At 39.7% G+C, this 20,297-nt stretch overlaps 1 protein-coding gene across 2 annotated transcripts in view; it reads left to right on the top strand.

Moving 5' to 3' along the window:
• LOC127572736 (selenocysteine insertion sequence-binding protein 2-like) overlaps positions 1-20,297 on the top strand; it is a 68,986-nt gene that overhangs the window by 14,729 nt on the left and 33,960 nt on the right. The window contains exons 4-9 of one of the 2 annotated variants that reach the window (XM_052020294.1): positions 2,356-2,470; positions 2,938-3,170; positions 5,040-5,112; positions 6,208-6,350; positions 6,457-6,597; positions 17,222-17,335. In XM_052020294.1, coding sequence (XP_051876254.1) covers positions 2,356-2,470; positions 2,938-3,170; positions 5,040-5,112; positions 6,208-6,350; positions 6,457-6,597; positions 17,222-17,335 — 819 coding nt within the window. Of the gene's footprint in view, positions 1-2,355; positions 2,471-2,937; positions 3,171-5,039; positions 5,113-6,204; positions 6,351-6,456; positions 6,598-17,221; positions 17,336-20,297 lie in introns of both variants that reach the window. The other variant, XM_052020293.1, reaches the window with a different exon arrangement.

Here is a 20,297-nt window from a genome sequence, read left to right as displayed (position 1 = left end):
AGAACTGCTTGTAGGATTGCTAGAAAGGCAAATCAAAACCCCTGTTTGACTGCAAAAGACCTTCAGGAAGATTTAGCAGACTCTGGAGTGGTGGTGCACTGTTCTACTGTGCAGCAACACCTGCACAAATATGACCTTCATGGAAGAGTCATCAGAAGAAAACCTTCCTTGCATCCTCACCACAAAATTCAGCGTCAGAAGTTTGCAAAGGAACATCTAAACAAGCCTGATGCATTTTGGAAACAAGTCCTGTGGACTGATGAAGTTAAAATAGAACTTTTTTGGCCACAATGAGCAAAGTTATGTTTGGAGAGAAAAGGGTGCAGAATTTCATGAGAAGAACACCTATCCAATTGTTAAGCGTGGGGGGGGGGGGGGGGTGTGAATCGATCATGCTTTGGGCTTGTGTTGCAGCCAGTGGCACGGGAAACATTTCACTGGTAGAGGGAAGAATTAATTCAATTAAATACCAGCAAATTCTGGAAGCAAACATCACACTGTCTGTGGAAAAAAAAAGCTGAAGATGAAAAGAAGATGGCTTCTACAACAGGATAACGATCCTAAACACACCTCAAAATCCACAATGGACTACCTCAAGAGGCACAAGCTGAAGGTTTTGCCATGGCCCTCACATTCCCCTGACCTAAACATCATCGAAAATCTGTGGATAAATCTCAAAAGAGCAGTGCATGCAAGACAGCTCAAGAATCTCACAGAACTAGAAGCCTTTTGCAAGGAAGAATGGGCGAAAATCCTCCAAACAAGATTTGAAAGACTCTTAGCTGGCTACAGAAAGCATTTACAAGCTGTGATACTTGCCAAAGGGGGTGTTACTGACCATGCAGGGTGCCCAAACTTTTGCTTTGGGACCTTTTCCTTTTTTGTTATTTTGAAACTGTAAAAGATGGAAATAAGAAAGTAATCTTGCTTAAAATATTAAAGAAATGTGTCATCTTTATGCCTTTTGGAAATCAGGTCATCTTTTACTCGCTTAGCTATTCACAGTAAAAGAAATTTTAACCAGGGGTGCCCAAATTTTTGCATGCCACTGTATACTGAGCATAGTGCACTGCTGTCCAGCTATCAATTAAATGTCAACCAATGTTGGAATATTTGTCATGTTCCTAGAATTAAAAGTAGTTTATTTCTGATTGGTCAGCAGTGAAAAAGAAAGTAAAATTCAAATAAGCCTGATCAATGAATTTGCTATGTAACTGGATGCTATTGTTCCTGTCCACAAGTCCTCAAAAATCTTTATCATCATCAGATGCCTTTTAGAAAGAACTATCGAAGTTCTTTACCAAGAATAATGTTGATTTTTGAGTGGAGAATGATGTCAAAGATTTTTATTTAATAGATTAACACCTAGTAATTGAGCCACAGAAACCTAGGGGGATGGGTCCTCAGATTTGTGGCTAACTGATATCAGTTGGAATGCTGCAATTGACCCATACAAGCTGGGTTAGGGAGGGGACAGTAGAGCACTTCTTTTGCTATTTAGTGATTTCTTCTGTAGTTTTCCATGTGTAGTCATTGACAGGGAACAGAGCTGTACTTAGTTGTGATGAACCCCTGTTCCCTCCCCTGAAAATCTAATCAATGCTTGTCAAAGTTTATGATCAGTAATGGACGTGGGTGACGTTCTGGAGACTAATTGACTCAGCTGAGTAATAAACTAAAAATGTGAAGTATTAAATCAAGTCGCATTGTGTTACTTCACTGTGATATTCATGGTAGTGTGGCGACTCACCGTCTAGTCGGGCGAACCGGCTCGGCAGTCGGGTCGCGCGGCGTCGGAGCGACGAGGCCCAAGATGGCGGCGGGCCTCGTCTTTCCGAGCGACGGGGAGAACCCGCGCGCGGGAAAGTCCTGATGACGTAGGACTTACGTCATTGCCGGTTTTTTTTGGGGCGGGAGTTTTTCTCCCTTAAAGGGCCCGCACAAGGCGGGAAAATAAACCAGTTCTGTTTGGCAATCCTCCGAGTAGAGTCTTGTTTTATTCCGCGGTAGCAACCGCTACAGTAGGATATTTCACTAATGAATGAACTTCTCCAAAGTGACAAAAAAGAGACAAAAAAAAGTCTTTTTAATTTAGCTACTTTCTGTGTTTCCAGTATTTAAACAATAGCAAGCATATTTTCTGTGGACTGTTGTTGTATTTTGGACAAAGTGGTAAATCAACCTACTGAGACACAAGAAATTCTGCAGATGCTGGAATCTGGAGCAGTACACAAAAAAATGTGCTGGAGGAGCTCAGCTGGTCAGGCAGCATCTATGGAGGGAAATAAACTGTCGATGTTTCGGGCCTAGACCCTTCATCAACCCACTGATGGTTGCATTGTCTGTAATTTGTAGGAAGCAAGGTCCAAGAAGGAATTAAAAAACCAGGGGCAAAATGTAAATGAGTTACCAGAAACGGGTGAACAATTGCAACGACCTGATGTATTGAGGGATAATATAACCAAAAGTGGTAAGAACATTTAATTTTTTTATTAAAAATTATGCCAATTTTTGATGCCTTCAATTCTCTGCATGTAATTTTTCAAAATATTTGACAATTATATAGTTCAAGTACTGTTTTTGATGAAAATTATAGTTTAGGACTATTGTTAACAAATTTAGATTGTGATTAACAAAGTTCTTTCAACACACTATTTGAATAATTATTTAAAGTGACATGTAATTTTTGGAAGATTGCTTGCGTAGATCTAGAGAGCTAATTTGGTTGGTTTATAATTGATGATATGCAATATTGTCCTTGTAAGCATCCTTACATGACCAGTAAAAGTGGCAGCACTATTGACAAAAAAACTCACAGAACTTCATATGTTGCATGCTGTTTTACAGTGATCCTGTTCTTGAGCTCCTTTCTCATTGACTGATTAATGCCTTCCAGGCACTGATGTTAATTAGTATATTTTTAATTTTCATACATAGGGAACAAACAGGTTAACAAACACCAGCATAGCAAATCTAAACCACCTCTGAAAATATTAAATGAACCTGAGCCTAAGACTGATATCACATCTAAAGTTGCATCAGGAGACTTTCCCGAAATGCAGAGTGTAGTAGCACAACAATTTAGCCATGACCTCAGAAAATCTAAAGAGTCGAGTAAAGTTTCTGAACAACCTGCCAAAGTATGGCCAGCAGATGATACAACAAAGATGGTAAGTGGAACAACAATGTAAAGTTAGAATTCATTGTATGTTAACTGCTTTAATCATACCTTATTCAGCATGTGTTCCTGGTTCAGGTTTGAAGCATCTTTGAATGCAACCAAGTACAAGTAAAACTGATATTTAAAAATGATTTGTTTTAATATTACAGTAAATTAAAATTATTTTAAGGCTACCATGAAAGTTGGTCAGTTAAACAATACTCTGAAATACTATAACACCATGAAGCATAGCACTAGAACCTGCTGTCGGCAGTAAATCCCTGGGGTGACGACTTGCTGGTAAGTATCATTCCAATCCTAAATGTCAGAGCCCTGTGCAGTAGTGTGACAATGCCATCCTGTGGGCAGACCAGAATAAGTCCTGTCCACAAAACTGTTTTGGGAAAAAAATACTTTTGGCAGACGGCAAATCCACATCTCAAAGCTTTGCCAGCTCTTAAGGACTTTGCTTCTGAATCTCTCTGATTTCGTTGCATTTCCAGCTCATTCGTCTCTCACTGAAGGGCAACATTCTATTAGCCTTCCTTATCACTTTCTCTACATGCGGGCTAAATTTCTGAGATTCTTGTCTGAAGATATTCAGATCCCTCTGAATATAAACACATTAATATAATAAAATTATTGGAAATACTCAGTAGGTCAGGCAGCAGCAGTGGAGAGAGAAAAATAGAGACAATATTTCAGGTTGATGACCTCTCATTAGTATTTTAAGCATTTTCTGCTTTTATTTCAGATCTGCAATATTTTGCTTTTCTACTAGCATTCATTAGACTCTCACAATTTAAATAATCTTTTCCTTTTTTCCTCCCAAAGTGGATAACCTTGGCTTTGTCTTGGTCATACTGCATCAGCCGATTTCTTGCCCACTCACTGAATCTGTTTGTGTCCTTTTTGTGTCCTCTCAACAACTTACTTTCCCACTATTTTTGTGTGTCAGTAAACTTGGATACAGTACTCCCAAGTCCCTTTGTTAATATAAACTCCAGATAGCTGAGGCTCCCCGATCCGATCTCTGTGGCTTGTTATGGCTAATCTTGAAAATGACCAGTTAATTCCAACCCCAAAGGGAAATACTTTGGGACAATTTGAGGCCATGAATGAAACTGAGTCTTTACATCAAATCAAATTGCCAGTGATCCTGCTGTAACTTGTATTGTTTGCAAAGACAACTGGTGTTTTTGTGTGAGTTACAGAAATATCCTCACAGCAAAATTTATTTTGAACTTGTCATCTTGTTGAATGTAAATTTTATTTAGGAATGTTGTGGTTTATCATTGAAAGTTGTAAAATATATTAAAAACACATATTGATTTTGTATCAGCTACTTATTTGTATTTACACTTTATTTTTGCTCACTTTTCTATTGTGAGAAAATTGGTCTTCACCAGATGGATTTCGGAGGATGGGGTGTTTCTTTGGGAAGTTGAGCACACTGGATCAATACACTCTCAAGTTTAAGCAAATGAGGGGTGATATCATTGAAGCATTCAATATCCTTGTGGGGCTTGACAGGTTAGATGCAGGGCTGATGTTTTCCCTGGCAGGGTTCTTTGCCTTAAGTTAAAGGGGGGTAGTCATTCAGTTTGAGGTGAAAAGAAATTTCTTCACCCGGAGGGCAGTAAGTCCTCTATTTAGGACCATGAAGGCTCAGTCATTGAGTACAATCAAAATAGATGATCAATTTTTATTGAGGGAATCGAGAGATTTGAGGTTGGTGCAGTAAAGTGGCACTGAGTTAAATGATCAGCTATGATCTTATTGAATACTGAAGTAGACGTGAGGGTCCAAATAGCCTGCTCCTACCTCTATTTCTTTAGTCTTTTCTTTATACTAATTGGATATCTTGCATTTGATCTAGGATGAAGCATTGAGCACATCTGAGCCATCTGGATTTCCTGTGAATTCAGAAAAATGCACTGTCACTACCATAGGTATAAAACTTGGGCATATGTACTTCTTGATTATACTTTGTGATATATTGGGCTAGTTCTAGAAATTGTTTCTCAGTAAAATATTTTTCAAGATATATAGCTTGTTTTCTGATTTAAGATAGCTATACTTAACTATTCTCAACTTAAGCTATTTTAAAATCTTAAATCGAAAGTTGTTTTGTTTTACTCCTTAAGCTTTCTAATTATTTTTGTGCTATCAAATATAAAATTGCAGAAAGCATATTCTAACATTTTGTACAAATTTTTGCCTCTTAGTGAGTTGAACTTAGCATCAGGCAACATGAAACAATATATTTTCCTAACATACAGAGACACCCGTCAAAATGTTCAAATGCCCAAAATGTTAGGGCAGCCTAGTGGTGCAGCTAGTAGAACTGCTGCTTCATAGCTCTAGTGACCTCCGGTGCTGTCTGTGTGGCATTTGCACGCTTTCCTGTGACCATGTGAGCCTCTCCAAGGTGCTCCAGTTTCCTCCCACATTCCAAAGACATGCTGGCTGCTAGGTTAATTGGCCCCGTGTGTAGGTGAGTGGTAGAATCTGGGAGGAATTGATGGGAGTGTTGTTGTGTGTGTGGGGGGGGGGGGGGTGATGGTAAATTTAAATAAAATTAGTGTAAATAGGTGCTTGATGGTCAGTGTGGACTCATTGGGTCAAAGGGCCTGTTTCTGTGCTATATGTCTCTGACTATTGTTTTAAAATTTGTTTGATTCATTTAGCATCTTAGTTTTTTAGAAAATTATGAAGTATTCAGAAAATATTTCACGTGGGATGATGAATGAGAGGGATATGTCTCATAATGCCATGGTGTGATAACCTCCGAAATCACTTCCTTTTCGTTCTGCTTCATTGTTAAATAAGAATTGATTTGGATTTGTATATCAATATGCTGTAACATCATTGCTTATTCCTTTCAATATGATCTATATTTTTTATATTTCACAATAAATGATTTTCTCATCCAAGTGTTCTATTTTAAGTAATCCAGAGTTTGAATGTGAACCAATATCTCTGTAGCTTTGTTTTGTGCATTAATGATATAAAGTAAATTGTTACCATTGTTGTTTTACTAGCAGGTTCAGTGGCCACTTCTTCTTTGCCTATATCGTCGACTGCCACTCCATCTGTGTTGTCGTGGGCCACAATTGTTTCACAAGCACCTAAGAGACCAGTTCTCAGTTCAGCTCCACCAAAGATACCTGCACATAAAGTTGCTCAGGTCAGGATGAAACCAAAATTGTGGGTTATTTTGTATTTTTAGCCTTTAAATTATTCTCATTTTTATTTGTTAGTGTGATCAAATATGAAATGCTAAATTATTGCAGAGAAATGAAGATGAAACAAAGCTGAAAGAAGCAACTGGGAAAGTGAAAAAGAAGAAAAAGAAAAAGAAGCCAAAAGAACCTGATGAACCTCCAAAGCAAATTGAGTCCAAGATAACCGTACAAGAGCTACCTCGACTTGAGGTATTTGACTTTTGTATTTTAGTATTTCATTTGGTGGTGTTGGAGATGGTGTGTATTCCTAAGTTATTTTGTTGGAGTGTGGTGGTTAAGTTAGTGGACTAATGATCAGACTCCTGGACTAATGCTTCACTGATGACCATGAAAATGGATCCCAACCTGGCAGCTTGGGGAATTCAAATTCAAACAATTAAGCAAATCAGAATCAGATTTATTATCACTGACTTGGATGATGTGAAATTTGTTGTTTTGTGGCAGAAGTACGGTGCAAAGATGTAAAGTCTATAAATTACAAAGTAAATAGTGCAACAACAATAAAAGGAATAATGAGGTAGTGTTCATGGACCGTTCAGAGAGGAAGAAGCTGTTTCTGAATCGTTCTGAGGCTCCTGTACCACCTCCCCGATGGTAATAACAGGAAGAGGGTCCTTAGTGAAGGATGCCACCTCTTGAAGATGTCCTTGATGGTGGGGAGGGTTGTGCCCGTGATGGAGCTGGCAGAATCTCCAGCCCTCTGCAGCCTCTTGCAATCCTGTGCATTGGAGCCTCCATACCCGGCTGTGAAGTAACCAGTCGGTGGAATTTTAGAAAAACCTGGCACAGTAACTGTGAAACCAACTCATTACCAACTTCCTTCAGAGGAGAAACCTGCTATCCTTATCCAGTCTGGCTTGCATGTAACTCCAGACTCGATGTGCTTTACTCTTAACTGCCCCTTAACTAAGGAGACAGTCAAGGATAGACAATAAATGTGTCACTGTCAGCAATGTTCTTATCCTGTGAACAAATATAAAAATAATACTCCTTGAGCAATAGGGATTCCATCATTACATATTATATGTATTTTTGCACTATTTGTTTTTGTAATTTACAGTCTTTGCACTGTACTGCTCCTGCAAAATAACAAATTTCACATCATATGTCAGTGATAATAAATCTGACAGTTATATTAAATATACAATATTAAGCATACATTCAGCAGTGGTGAGTGTGACTAAGCTTTACAGGCTTAGCCAGAAGAGGTCTAGTCAGATATAAAGTTTAAATGCTGACTTGAAACTGATCAGGCTTTTGCCAGTCCAAGCTTAAGGACTTGCTATTTCTTTTGCTATCTGAACTGTACACATTTGGTTGGGTCCTGTTAGGTTTTGATCAAATTGGCTCTTTGGTGAGGACTATGTTGAGAAACAGAAACTGTACCCTGTACCTTTCTGGATATTTGCAGGTAATCAGCCCTATTCTGTCCCACAGGACTGTGCCTGTGCATTTATTTATAAAAGAATGAGACCAACTCAATCCAGCTATAGTGCAAAGGCTTACCATTTTTTTGATACCTGACACGCATAATCACAACCTGTTGGACTCTGGTGTATAGCCAGGCTATGAACTAGAGGACTGTAGTACTTCACAGTTCTGAAATTGGTTTACAGGCTGCAGTTCTACAAATCTATTAACCTCTTCCTTTGTCCTTTTATCAATAACTTTAATTTTAGAAGGTTTGTTTGCTTTCATCAACTCATCTTTATTATTTTGATAGTTTTCACTTTTGTTGCTATTCTGATCATTAACATAAACCATTTCCATACTTTATCTGCAGTGAAAAGTACATCTTCTACAGAGCTTGTTATGAACTAATTACCCTGTGGTATTCAATAGAATATTTTCTAATTGGGATATATTGATTAAATTTACCATTGGTTTAAGATCAGCATTAGTTCAACAGTTTTCTTATCACTGGTTTTAAATTTTAAAAAATGTTGGAAATACTCACAGCTGAATACCCCCAGCTTTTTATGTTTTGTATTTCAGATTCAGTATCCAGTGTTTTGATTTTGTATTACTGGATTTAAATGGACTTGCACTTCCTACTTAGAAGCTAATATTGACACACTATATAAAGAGGAATCAATATCAGTTGATAAGTGACAGCATAGTGTGATTAAATCTTTTAAGTAATAAAGGAAATTACAATTTGTGTTCTATAGAAGTGTTATAGGTGAACCAAATTAAGCTTATGTAAATATCCAGTAATGATCTTGCTGAAGAGCTAAAATTAAAACAAATATTTCTGCATAGGTGTGCTAGCCTTTAGAGCAGTGATACCCTACCTGTTTGACTGAAAGCTACATGTAAGATGAACACTCTGTCCCATCCCCCATAAGCATCTGATGGTGTCAAAGGCCACTGCTTTTTAAAGAGTTGGGACTGTCCTTGGGATTCTTTGGGATCTACATCCACGGCAGTTAGTATACAAAGTGTATGTGTATGTATATATTTCTTTTAATTTTTACATTTTTAGAAAGGTCGCAATTAAATTACTTGAGTATATTTAAGACCTTAATCTTTGGCACCTGCTGTTTCCGCTGCCACTCCAAGGGTATCATGCAACCCAAGTTGAGAACTACTGCTTTAAGATATAAAGTTAAATGCAAATCTCATTACAAGAAAATTTTAGCTGCCCTGAACTGTTTAACTGATATGACTATTGGGAATAAATGTTATCCTGGACAGTTTCGGTATCAGTCAGCTATACCACAGAGATCGCTGCTCTTATGTACAATGATGACCATCTGCAGATGGGCCTAGGCGGGAATGATAAGTGAGTCTGCAGACAACGTAATCGGTGGTGCTGTTGGTGGTGAGGGGGCTGCAGGGTGACACTGATCAGTGGGTAAGGTGGGCAGAGCAATGGCAGATGGAGTTTAATGCTGCAAATGTGAGGCTGGACATGCACAGTGAACGGAGAGACCTTGGGGGCACTGAGGAATGGAGGGACCTCGGTAAACAAGTAAGGACCCCTGAAAGTCTACCAAACTCTGGTTAGACCACACTTAGAGTACTGTGTCCAGTTCTGGTCACCTCATTATAGGAAGGATGTGGAAGCGTTGGAAAGGGTGCAGAGGAGATTTACCAGGATGCTGCCTGGTTTGGAGAGTATGGATTATGAGGAGAGTCTAAGTGAGCTAAGGCTTTACTCTTTGGAGAGAAGGAGGATGAGGGGAGACATGATAGAGGTGTACAAAATATTAAGAGGAGTAGATAGAGTGGACAGCCAGTGCCTCTTTCCCAGGGCACCAATGCTCAGTACAAGAGGGCATGGCTTTAAAGTAATGGGTGGGAAGTTCAAGGGAGATATCAGAGGAAGGTTTTTTACCCAGAGGGTGGTTGGGGCATGGAATGCGCTGCCTGGGGCGGTGGTGGAGGCATGTACATTGGTCAAATTCAAGAGATTGCTAGATAAGCATATGGAGGAATTTAAAATAGAGGGATACGTGGGAGGAAGGGGTTAGATAGTCTTAGGCGAGGTTTAAAGGTTGGCACAACATGGTGGGCTGAAGGGCCTGTATTGTGCTGTACTGTTCTATGTGCTAAAACAAACTCCTTAAATATGTCGTAGGAGAAAAAAATTCGGATCAACACAGGAAATGAATAAATGGGCTTTTGAAATGAATGTAATTTGCCTTTAGACTTGGTGCACTGAACGTCGATTTCCAAGAACACAGAAAACTGGCCAGAACAAAAGATGTTCAGTTGTTTTTCCTAGAAATCTATCAATTTTGGGTAACTCAGACTTAATGTTTCACTTCCACACTGGCCTTGTCAGCTTCCTTTGTCAATTATTAGCACTGTGTGGATTTTGGAGAAATCTAATCAACCAGCAAGATGGGAGGCACCCTTTTATTTAGTATAATTAAAAGGGAAGGCTATTGTTATCCGTGGCAACAATATCTTGCAGTGGTGACATCCATAGGTGCATGAGAGAGGAGCACACCAGAAGGGCTGAGGTTGTAGGGCATTGGGCCACATTCAGAGGCTCAATGTTTTTGACCTCTTCAAAGAGCAGTGCTTACACAGGTTGAGATTGTCATGTCAGGGGCATTAACTTTGGTGAATCTGCAAATTTTTTGTATTGTTAAGAGTCCTGTTTGAATTGGCTCCCTCAGCAAAATATAAAAACAAAGATAAAATAAATTGGAGTCAAATACCTTGTGAAATAATTTGCTTGGAAACGTTCAGCGTGATGTTATAAGCAGCATCAAGTAAGTGATTGGATTTAGGTTTGTACAACACTAGAGGGCATCGTAGCCTTTGCTTTGATTAAAAAAAATTCAGTCAGAAATGTCATAATATCAAACCAGGTTTATTTGTCCCCATTTCTCTTTCCTCATGAGTCACTGCACATTGAGGTCCTATTATTAAAGACTTTTTGTGTCTTCCAACATCTAATAGAATTTTTAATCAATAAATTTGCAATTAAGAATTGTGTTGTCTCAGTGAAGTTCATTTTCAAATTATGTATACTGATAAGATGGCCATTTACAGAATAATTAAAACAGCAATGAACACATTTCCTGGTTAATCTTTCTGTTTGGTTGAGAGCAGATTTCATCAGGTGACAGGGAGACTGGCTTTTAATATTTTATCAGGTCATGGGCATTGCTGGTAAAGCCATTAATTATTGCCCATGTCTAAATTCTCCTGAGTACATAGTGGTGAACCATGTCATTGAGTCATTATGACGAAAGTACTGTTGTAAGATTGCTGTTGGATGGGGAGTTTCAGCATTTAGACCCAGAGGCAATGAAGGAATGGCGATGCATTTCCAAGTTATGATGTTATGTGATTTTTCAGAGGAATTTCCATGCTCCTGCTGCCCTTGTGCTTCTTAGTAGTGGAGTTTGGGAGGTGCTTGTCTCAGCAAGATAGATGGCACATACTGCAGTCACAGAGCACAGAAACAGACCCTTTGGCCCCTCTGTCCATGCCTAATGCTGTTTACAAGCACTTGGTCTGTGGCCATCCATGCCTTTCAAGTTCTTGTCTAGCTACTTCTTAAATGTTATGAGAGTCTTTGCCTCCACTACTGTCTCAGGCAGTGCATTCCAAACTCTAACCACTCTCTGGGTGAAAAATATTCTTCCTTGTATAACCTCTGTCCTCTTGTTACAGACACCTTTGCTATGGGGAAACATTTACAACTGTCTGTCCTATCTATGCTGCTCATAATTTTGTGTCCTTCCTTGGGCATCTCCACTCCAAGGAAAACAAACCCAGTCATCCAGTCTCTCCTTGCTACTGAAATACACCATCCCAGGCAACATCTTGGAGAACACAGACACAAGAGAGACTGCAGATTGCTGGAAATATGGAGCACGCATACAAAATTCTGCATCTGTGGAGGGTAGTGAAATGTCGACATTTCGGGTCGGGACCCTTCATCAGAACTCTATGAAGGAGATAACATCTTGGAGAATCTCCTTTGCACCCTCTCCCGACCAACCAAGTCCTTTGTCTACTGGGGTAACCAAAACTGTACACCTGTACACCAGGTGAGGCAGTCTTTCACATGCAAATCCCCTGGCATTATTTATTGCATCCAGTTCTCCCGTTGTGGCTTCCTCTACATCAGTGAGACTGGACACAAACTTTGCTGAGCACTTTCGCTCCATCCGTCTGGACCACCCACTGCCAGCCATTTTAATTCTTCTCCCCATTCCCACATCGACGTGTCTGTCCTCAGCCTCCTCCACTGCTAAGTTGAGGCTAAACACAAACTAGAGGAACAACACCTCATATTCTGCAATGGGTAGCCTACAACCTGGCTGCTTGAACATCTGAATTCTCCAATTTCTGGTAACTGCTCCCCCTCTGTCCTTTTCCTCTCTCCCCCTGATCTACCTGGCTCCCATCACCATGTCTCTTTCCCCTCCTCCACCCTCTCCATCTGCCCATCATCCACACACTCCTCCGACTGGTTCCTCCCCCCCCCCCCCCCCCCCCCCCCCCCCCAGAACACCCCTCTGCCCTGCGCACCTCCCTCCCTTTATTCCATGCTCCACCTATTCCACTATCTTCAACCTTTGTCATTTCCACCTATCACCTCAGCTCCTCAGCTTCTGGTGCTATTCCCACTCTCCACTCCTCCATCTACCTATCAACCCCCACCCCCACCTCCCTTCACCTGGATCCATCTATCACCTGCCAGCTCTTGTTCTGCTCCTTCCCTTTTTGTAATGGATATCTCCCCTCTGTCTTTCAGTCTAGATGAAGGGCCTCAACCCAAAATGTTGACTGTCCTTGGCTAAAGCCATGCCTTGTTGTGGAGTGCAAGTCTTCAGAACTATGGGCAGGTTAATTTCTGCTCCCATGCCTTTGGTATATTCAGTGTTTTCAACCATTTTTCTTTGATACCATGTGTTGTGAATCAAATTGACCAGAGACTGACTTCTATAATGGTGGACGTCTCAGAGGGAAGCTAAGGTGAATTATCCACTTGACATTTCTGGCTAAAGATGATCACAAAGGCTTCAACTGACATGCTGAGCCCCACCATCACTGAGGGTGAGCACATTCTTGGAGCTGTTTTCTGTTCACTATTTCGTTTTCCACTACTATTCACAACTAGATGTGGCAGGATTGCAGAGATCTGACCTAATTTGTTGATGCAGGATCATAGTTACATCTATTATATGTTGTTTAGCACAGATGTAGTTCTGTGTTGCAGCTTCACCAGATTGGCACCACATTTTTAAATTTGATTCCTGCTGCTCTTGACGAGCCCTCTGCACCCCTCATTGAATCTAGATTGATTTCCTGCCTTTTCTAACAAGATAGAGTGAGGGATATGCTGGCCATGAGGTTTCAGATTGTGGTGGTGAGCATTGCTGCTGCTGCTAATGTTCACAATGCCTTATTGATGTCCAGTTTTGAGATGCAAAATCTGTTCCGAGTCTGCACGATCTATAACAACTGAGTGATTCCTCTGTGTGAAGATGGAACTATCTCCACACGGATTGCGAGTTGTTCATTCCTACCATTGCCATCGTGAGCAGATGCATCTGAAAAGAGTAGATTGGTGAGGACAAGGTCAGGAAGGTCACCAACAGTTGACTCGGTCTGGATGCTTTATTGTTTACGACCCAGCCAGCTTGATCTTTAGGATATTACAAACCCCTTCTTGATAATGGACAAATGAAATCCCCTATTCAGTATGCACTTTGTTCCCTTGCTACTTTTGGTGCTTCCAAATTTCATCATGGAATGTTGGTCAATCAGCTGAGGGGGGACAACAGGTAATAATATGGAGGAGATTTCCAGCCTGATGTTTGATGTGATGCCCTTCATAGGGTATGGAGGTATGGATATTTTACAATCTTAAAAGATACTCCCTTCCACCGGTTTACCATTATACCACCACTTCAATGGGCCTGTTCTACCAGATGGACGTGACTTACCCAGGGATTGTGATGGAAGAGTTTGGCATATTGGTTGTGATTCTGTGAGTATAACTATATTTAGCTGTTGTTTGACTAGTCTGTGGGTCAGCTCTCTCCATATAGACACCAGTCCATAGATGTTCGTGAGGAGGATTTTGCAGTGTGAACTGGGCTAGAAGTGACTTTGCAATGTCTGAATTCAGTACCTAGATGGATACCAGGTGTCAGAGAGACAACGTCAAGATAATTATAGAGGATTTTAACATGAAGGTGGATTGGGAAAGCCAGGAAGGCAGTGGATCTCAGGAGAGCGAGTTTGTGGAAGGTCTACGGGATGGCTTTTTGGAGCAACTTGTTGATGAACCCACCAGGGGATCGGCTGTTTTGGATGGGGTGCTGTGTAACGAACCGGAGGTGATTAGGGAACTAAAGGTAAAAGAACCATTAGGAACTAGCGACCACAATATGATTGAGTTCACTTTCAAACTTGAAAAGGAGAAGCTGATATCAGCTGTGTCCATATTTCAGTGGAACAAAGGAAACTACAGTGGCATGAGAGAGGAACTGGCCCAAATTGATTGGAAAAATAAGCTAGTTGGAGGGACAGCAGAGCAGAAATGGATGGAATTTCTACAAGAAATAAGGAAAATGCAGGACAGATACCTTCCAGGAAAAAAGGAGGTTATGAATGGAAAAATGGCACAAATGTGGATAATGAGAGAGGTGAAGGCTAAAATAAAAGCAAAAGGGAGGGCATCTAAGGAGGCAAAAATTAGTGGGAAAACAGAAGACTGGGAAACTTTTTAAAAACTTACAGAAAGAAACTAAGAAGGTCATTAGGAAAGAAAAGATGAATTATGAAAGGAAGTTGGCAGATAACATTCAACAAGATACCAAGAGTTTTTTTTAAATATATGAAGAGTAAAAGAGAGACACGGGTTGATATAGGACCAATTGAAAACGGTGTGGGAGAGATTATTATGGATAACAAAAAGATGGCAGAGGAACTAAATGAGTATTTTGCATCGGTCTTCACTGTGGAGGACATCAGCAATATACCGGATAGTCAGGGGTCTCGGGATAGAACTGAATTCAGTTAAGATTACTAGAGAGAAGATGCTCGGGAAGCTAAATGGACTAAAAACAGATAAGTCTCCCGGACTGGATGAGGTGCACCCCCGGGTTCTGAAGGAGGTGGCTTCAGAGATTGCGGAGGCATTGGTAATAATTTTCCAGGAATCAATAGACTCCAGCATGGTTCCGGAGGACTGGAAGGTCACAAATGTAGTTCCACTGTATAAGAAGGGTGGGAGGCAGCATAAAGGAAATTACAGACCTATTAGTCTGACATTGATGGTGGGAAAGTTATTGGAATCAATCCTCAAGGATGAGGTTACGGAATACCTAGAGGTGCAAGGCAAGATAGGCCCAAGCCAGCATGGTTTTGTGAAGGGAAGATCCTGCCTGACCAACCTATTGGAGCTTTTTGAGGAAATCTCAGGTAGGGTGGATAAGGGAGAGGCTGTGGATGTTGTATATTTAGACTTTCAAAAGGCCTTCGACAAGGTGCCACACAAGAGGCTGATTAATAAGATGAGAGCTCATGGAATTACAGGTAGGATATTGGAATGGGTGGAGCATTGGCTGGTAGGCAGAAAGCAAAGGGTGGGAATGAAGGGATCCTGTTCTGGTTGGCTACTGGTTACTCGTGGTGTTCCGCAGGGGTCGGTGTTGAGGCCACTTTTTACTTTGTACATTAATGATTTGGATGATGGAGTAAATGGTTTTGTGGCTAAGTTTGCAGATGACACAAAGATAGGTGGAGGAGTAGGGAGGACTGAAGAAATAGGAAGGTTGCGGAAAGACTTAGATAGTTTAGGAGAATGGGCAAAGAAATGGCAGATGAGATTCAATGTTGAGAAATGTGCCGTTGTACACTTTGGAAAAAGAAATAAAAGGGCAGATTATTATCTAGATGGGGAGAAAATTCAAAGTACAGAAGTACAAAGGGACTTGGGGGTACTCATGCAGGATACCCTAAAGGTTAACCACCAGGTCAGATCGACGGTAGAGAAAGCGAATGCTATGTTGGCATTCATTTCGAGAGGTATAAAGTATAAAAGTAAGGAAGTGTTGATGAGGCTCTATGGGGCACTGGTGAGGCTTCATTTGCAGTACTGTGCGCAGTTTTGGGCCCCGTATCTTAGGAAAGATGTACTGATGTTGGAGAGGGTTCAGAAAAGATTTACGAGGATGATTCCCGGAATGAAAGGGCTTACTAATGGTGAGCGTTTGTTGGCTCTTGGACTGTATTCATTGGAGTACAGAAGAATGAGAGGGGACCTCATAGAAACATTTAGAATGTTGGAAGGACTGGACAGAGTAGATGTGGTTAAGCTGTTTCCCCTGGTGGTGAGTCCAGGACTAGAGGGCACAATCTTAGAATTAGAGGGTACCGGTTTGAAACAGAAATGAGGAGAAATCTCTTTAGCCAGAGGGTAGTGAAATTATGGAATTCTTTGCCACGTACAACTGTGGAAGCCCAATCATTGGGGGTGTTTAAGGAGGAGATTGATAGGTATCTAGTTAGTCAAGGTATCAAGGGATATGGGGATAAGGCTGGAAATTGGGGCTGGATAGGAATTGTATTAGTTTAGCTCCAGAGCAGACTCGATGGGCCAAATGGCCTACTTCTGCTCCTTTGTCTTGTGATCTTATGTTTATTTTCAGCTTAAACATAGCATTTGGCTATTTCATGGAGTGATTAATTGTCACCCACATTGTTATGGGTCTAAAGTCTGATATAGATAAAGGCAGCAGATAGTACCATTTAATGTTCTCAGAGTTTGGAAAGGTCAGAACATTTTGATGTTTTTTGTAGATCAAAATTAGTTCTAATTGTAATGATTGCCATCTTGTGCTGCACTTCAGGTTAGAAGGCACAACCACTGTTGGTTAGCAGGTGGCATAGTTCTGTATTGTTCCAGGAAATGGAACAGCAGCACTTTGCTTTACTTTCAAAGCCATAAATCATTGTTTTTGCTTCTTTAAAAATAATTTACATGGGAAAGGAATAGTACTTATAGTTTTCAATTATGTACTGTGACCTTGGTATATACTTAAATTCTTTTTTAATGTTAAATAGTACAAAGAACAGGAATCTTTTGTGCTGTTTATGATCAAAGTCACAGCTCTAGGACAATTGCTTCTTTCTGTAAACATTACTTTTCATTTGATTTATATCTTTGGCAATTCTGTAACTGAATTCTCTGTTTTGAAACCAAGGTTCAACATTGTTTTATAGCTTTGAAATAGAAACCCAGTGCTCAATCAGAAATTGCTGTTGTGTCATAAAAATTGTCCATGAAACATTAATGTTCGGGTATAATTAATTCCTCTTATCTTTGTAGGATGATGAAGAGTTTCCAGATCTGGCATCAGCAGTAAACACTTCTGACAAAACTGGTAATGCTGGGCAAAGCAAGTTCTTTGCTAACAAACAGGTTGTGAAAAGACAGTTTGAGGTAACAGAAACTTTGGAGACTAAAGTACCTACTTAATGCGTTAAGATAATCAATTAAAATTACAGGTCAATTTACTTAAAATGTTACAAATAGAAAATGCATTTTACTTGAATCAGTAGAAAATGCCATTGGTTCTCAACTAATATAATAATTACCCATTAGGTGACTAACAAATAACATTAGGTACAAAATATAATAAATTTGTACAATGCTGATTGTTCGTTTGAGGATATGTAGTTTTTACCCATCATGGTCAACTACATTTTTATTTTTTCTCCATTCCAATGCTAAAACCAGCAGTTTTACTTTGCCTTTTGTTAGCGTTCAAGAAAGCCTCCTAGTAAATCAAATATAGAAAATTAAACATGCCCAATCATAGAAACAATAGTTCTACTTAAGAGTTTTCAAATGGGGAAAGGGGAAAAGTTATTTTAAATGGTGTTGGTAAAAAGGAGAAAAATATGGAGCTGTGATATTAGGTGGACATCACTTTCAGGAAGCCAGTTTAAATATTATCTACATTGGGCTTTCACTCTGCTGTAAAGTAACCATTGGATAGAAATTCTAGTTCTGAACTTGTCCATTCATTTTCAGTCTAGGGCAACTCATGGGTTAGCAGGAGCAGACATAGAATTTCTATTCCTATGATTCTAACTGAATTTTGTAATTTCACTCGCAAATGCTAGTAAAATTAGATGCAATTATTAGAGCTTTGCAAGAACTCTTTCCTTGTGAGGACTGCTGATGTTTTGCTTTTCTTAACTTAACAAAAACCAAGAAATCGTATTGCTTATTATGAAGTTGTTTGTATTGATAAAATTCTTATTGGGTTAGGCCCACCTTATGGAATCACTACTTTATGTCTTCCTATATCTGCATGTATCAGGGCTGGTTGCAAAGGTCCCATCTCGCAGGTTCAGTGCACTGTAAACTCCATAGGCCTGGCCTGAGCCATGACTGGCCTATGGCAGTAAAGTGAGGAAGCTCATCGCAAGATGTCTCAGAAGGCGTAAACAGCTGGCAAAGCTCTGGCACAGGCTTTGCTGGTTATAAAAACAGAATGTAATTTAGTAGTCTTTAATCTTTGAAATTCAAAGTGAAATTAATATTAAAAACTGAAATAAAGTTAGCTAAAACACAAATGAGAAGAAACATTAAAGCTGGTGTTTTGTCTTTAAGTGGAATTTTTCATTGATGTCTGCAACCCCATGATCCCTATTAAAATCAATGAGGTTAAAGCGATCCAAGTAGCAGCACCCTGGCATAAACACTGGGGAATCTCAGGCCTGAGCTCCATCGCAGAATGTATGATTTTATGAAAATTCTACATACTGATGCTGCGCCTATTTTGCATTCATTGCAAAGGTGGAGCAAGAAAACTGTCAATTCTGGCATTTGAATAATTTTAAATGGTTTTTACGAAGCATCCACAGAGGGATATTTATTGAACTGAGAATTGGATAATTGCTCCTTGATAGCCAATAGAAGTAGAAAAGCTGAATTCAAATCCTTTTTCAAACAATTGACATTTGATCTCTTTATGGGTGGTTATGTTGTAAAGTTTGCTGAGGGTTTAAACTGTTTAATTTTCGAAGTGCCCATCAATCTTCCCGTAAGGAGAAGATTTTTGAACAGCTGCCCTTAAGCTGAAAAGTGCAGCTGCTCTTAGTACATAGGTAATGATCTGATTGTCCAACCCAAGAACTGGCTATTAAGGAATATTTACCCTTGTTTCTATTTAGAACACTGGAGATGCTTACTGATTGCTGAGTTAGCAACTGACCTCCAGGTGAATAGACCCAGCCTTTCCTGGGCTCTCTCTGGCTCAGTCTGGTACTCCAAGGTTAGGGCGATTAATTTAGTGAACATTCCCCATGAAATTGTTTGACTGAAATATTTCTGCCTTGTGAGCTGGTGTTTTGGGCAAACAATTAAAAGAAGGCTAAATCTGGCCCCTAATATTTTAAATGTAAATAAAAATATTTTTAACATTTCTTAAGCTCCCACTTCCTCCCAGATGATTGACACAGAAAACCTGGTGATATTTCCTGACCATTTTAGTGTGGGAGTGTGCAATTATAAAGCTATTCCCCACCCCAAAAGATTGACAAGACTGAGGAAGGTTTCCATGTCAGTCACCTATGAAATGAAGAAAACGACATCGTCAGTGCGTACAAGGTCTTACCATGTGATGTATATGGAATTGTGTACCTCTGGATAGTGATTTCACAGTGAGTGGCACATTAACAGGGAGGTTGTACCTTCAAACTATTGGGGACTTACTGGCAGCATGCAATTGGATGGTATGGCTTAACACTATTATTCAAACTTTACAATTGGGATTGATGTTCACGAAAAAAAATACAAATGGCCATCTTCTTTCACTGATTTTAGCTGTATCCCTATAATTACAAGTCACCTTGGGTGGTTGATTATAAATGCTTCTGAATATTTTTCAGTGGTTAATCTATTTTGTCAGCTGCTAAATGCATAATGTGATATGAAGGGAAATGTGGTCTTATCATTTTGTTGACAGTGTGCTAATTTCAATATTAAAATAATATCTAAAATTGATATCTGTATAAACAATGTTTTTTTTAAATTAAGCTTGGGGTGCTAGGTTTTCTTTTGTGGAAAGCTAGCTCAGTTTTCTGGATCTATTAGCCACTATGACGTATTCTTCACGGGAATACAGTAAGTGTAAGGTTGCACTTCCTAGTTGGGGAAGTTCATTATTGGTCATTGGCTGTAGAATTTATTATTTCCAATGTCAACAACTCACATTTGGGCAAATCTTTTTTTTTATTATTGAGTTAATGTTCAAAGTACAGCATCCACTCACTTACACACACCCCCTCTAAAGCAATTCATTTGTATTTATTTTTGGCAAACTTTTGTTAAATGCATTGGTTAAAGAACTCCTTGAAAGGATAAGATAGAGCAGCATAATTGTTCGCCTCTG

This window comes from Pristis pectinata, chromosome 7, assembly GCF_009764475.1.
Source record: "Pristis pectinata isolate sPriPec2 chromosome 7, sPriPec2.1.pri, whole genome shotgun sequence".
NCBI lineage: Eukaryota > Metazoa > Chordata > Chondrichthyes > Rhinopristiformes > Pristidae > Pristis > Pristis pectinata.
This window is presented reverse-complemented; position numbering and strand designations above follow the sequence as displayed.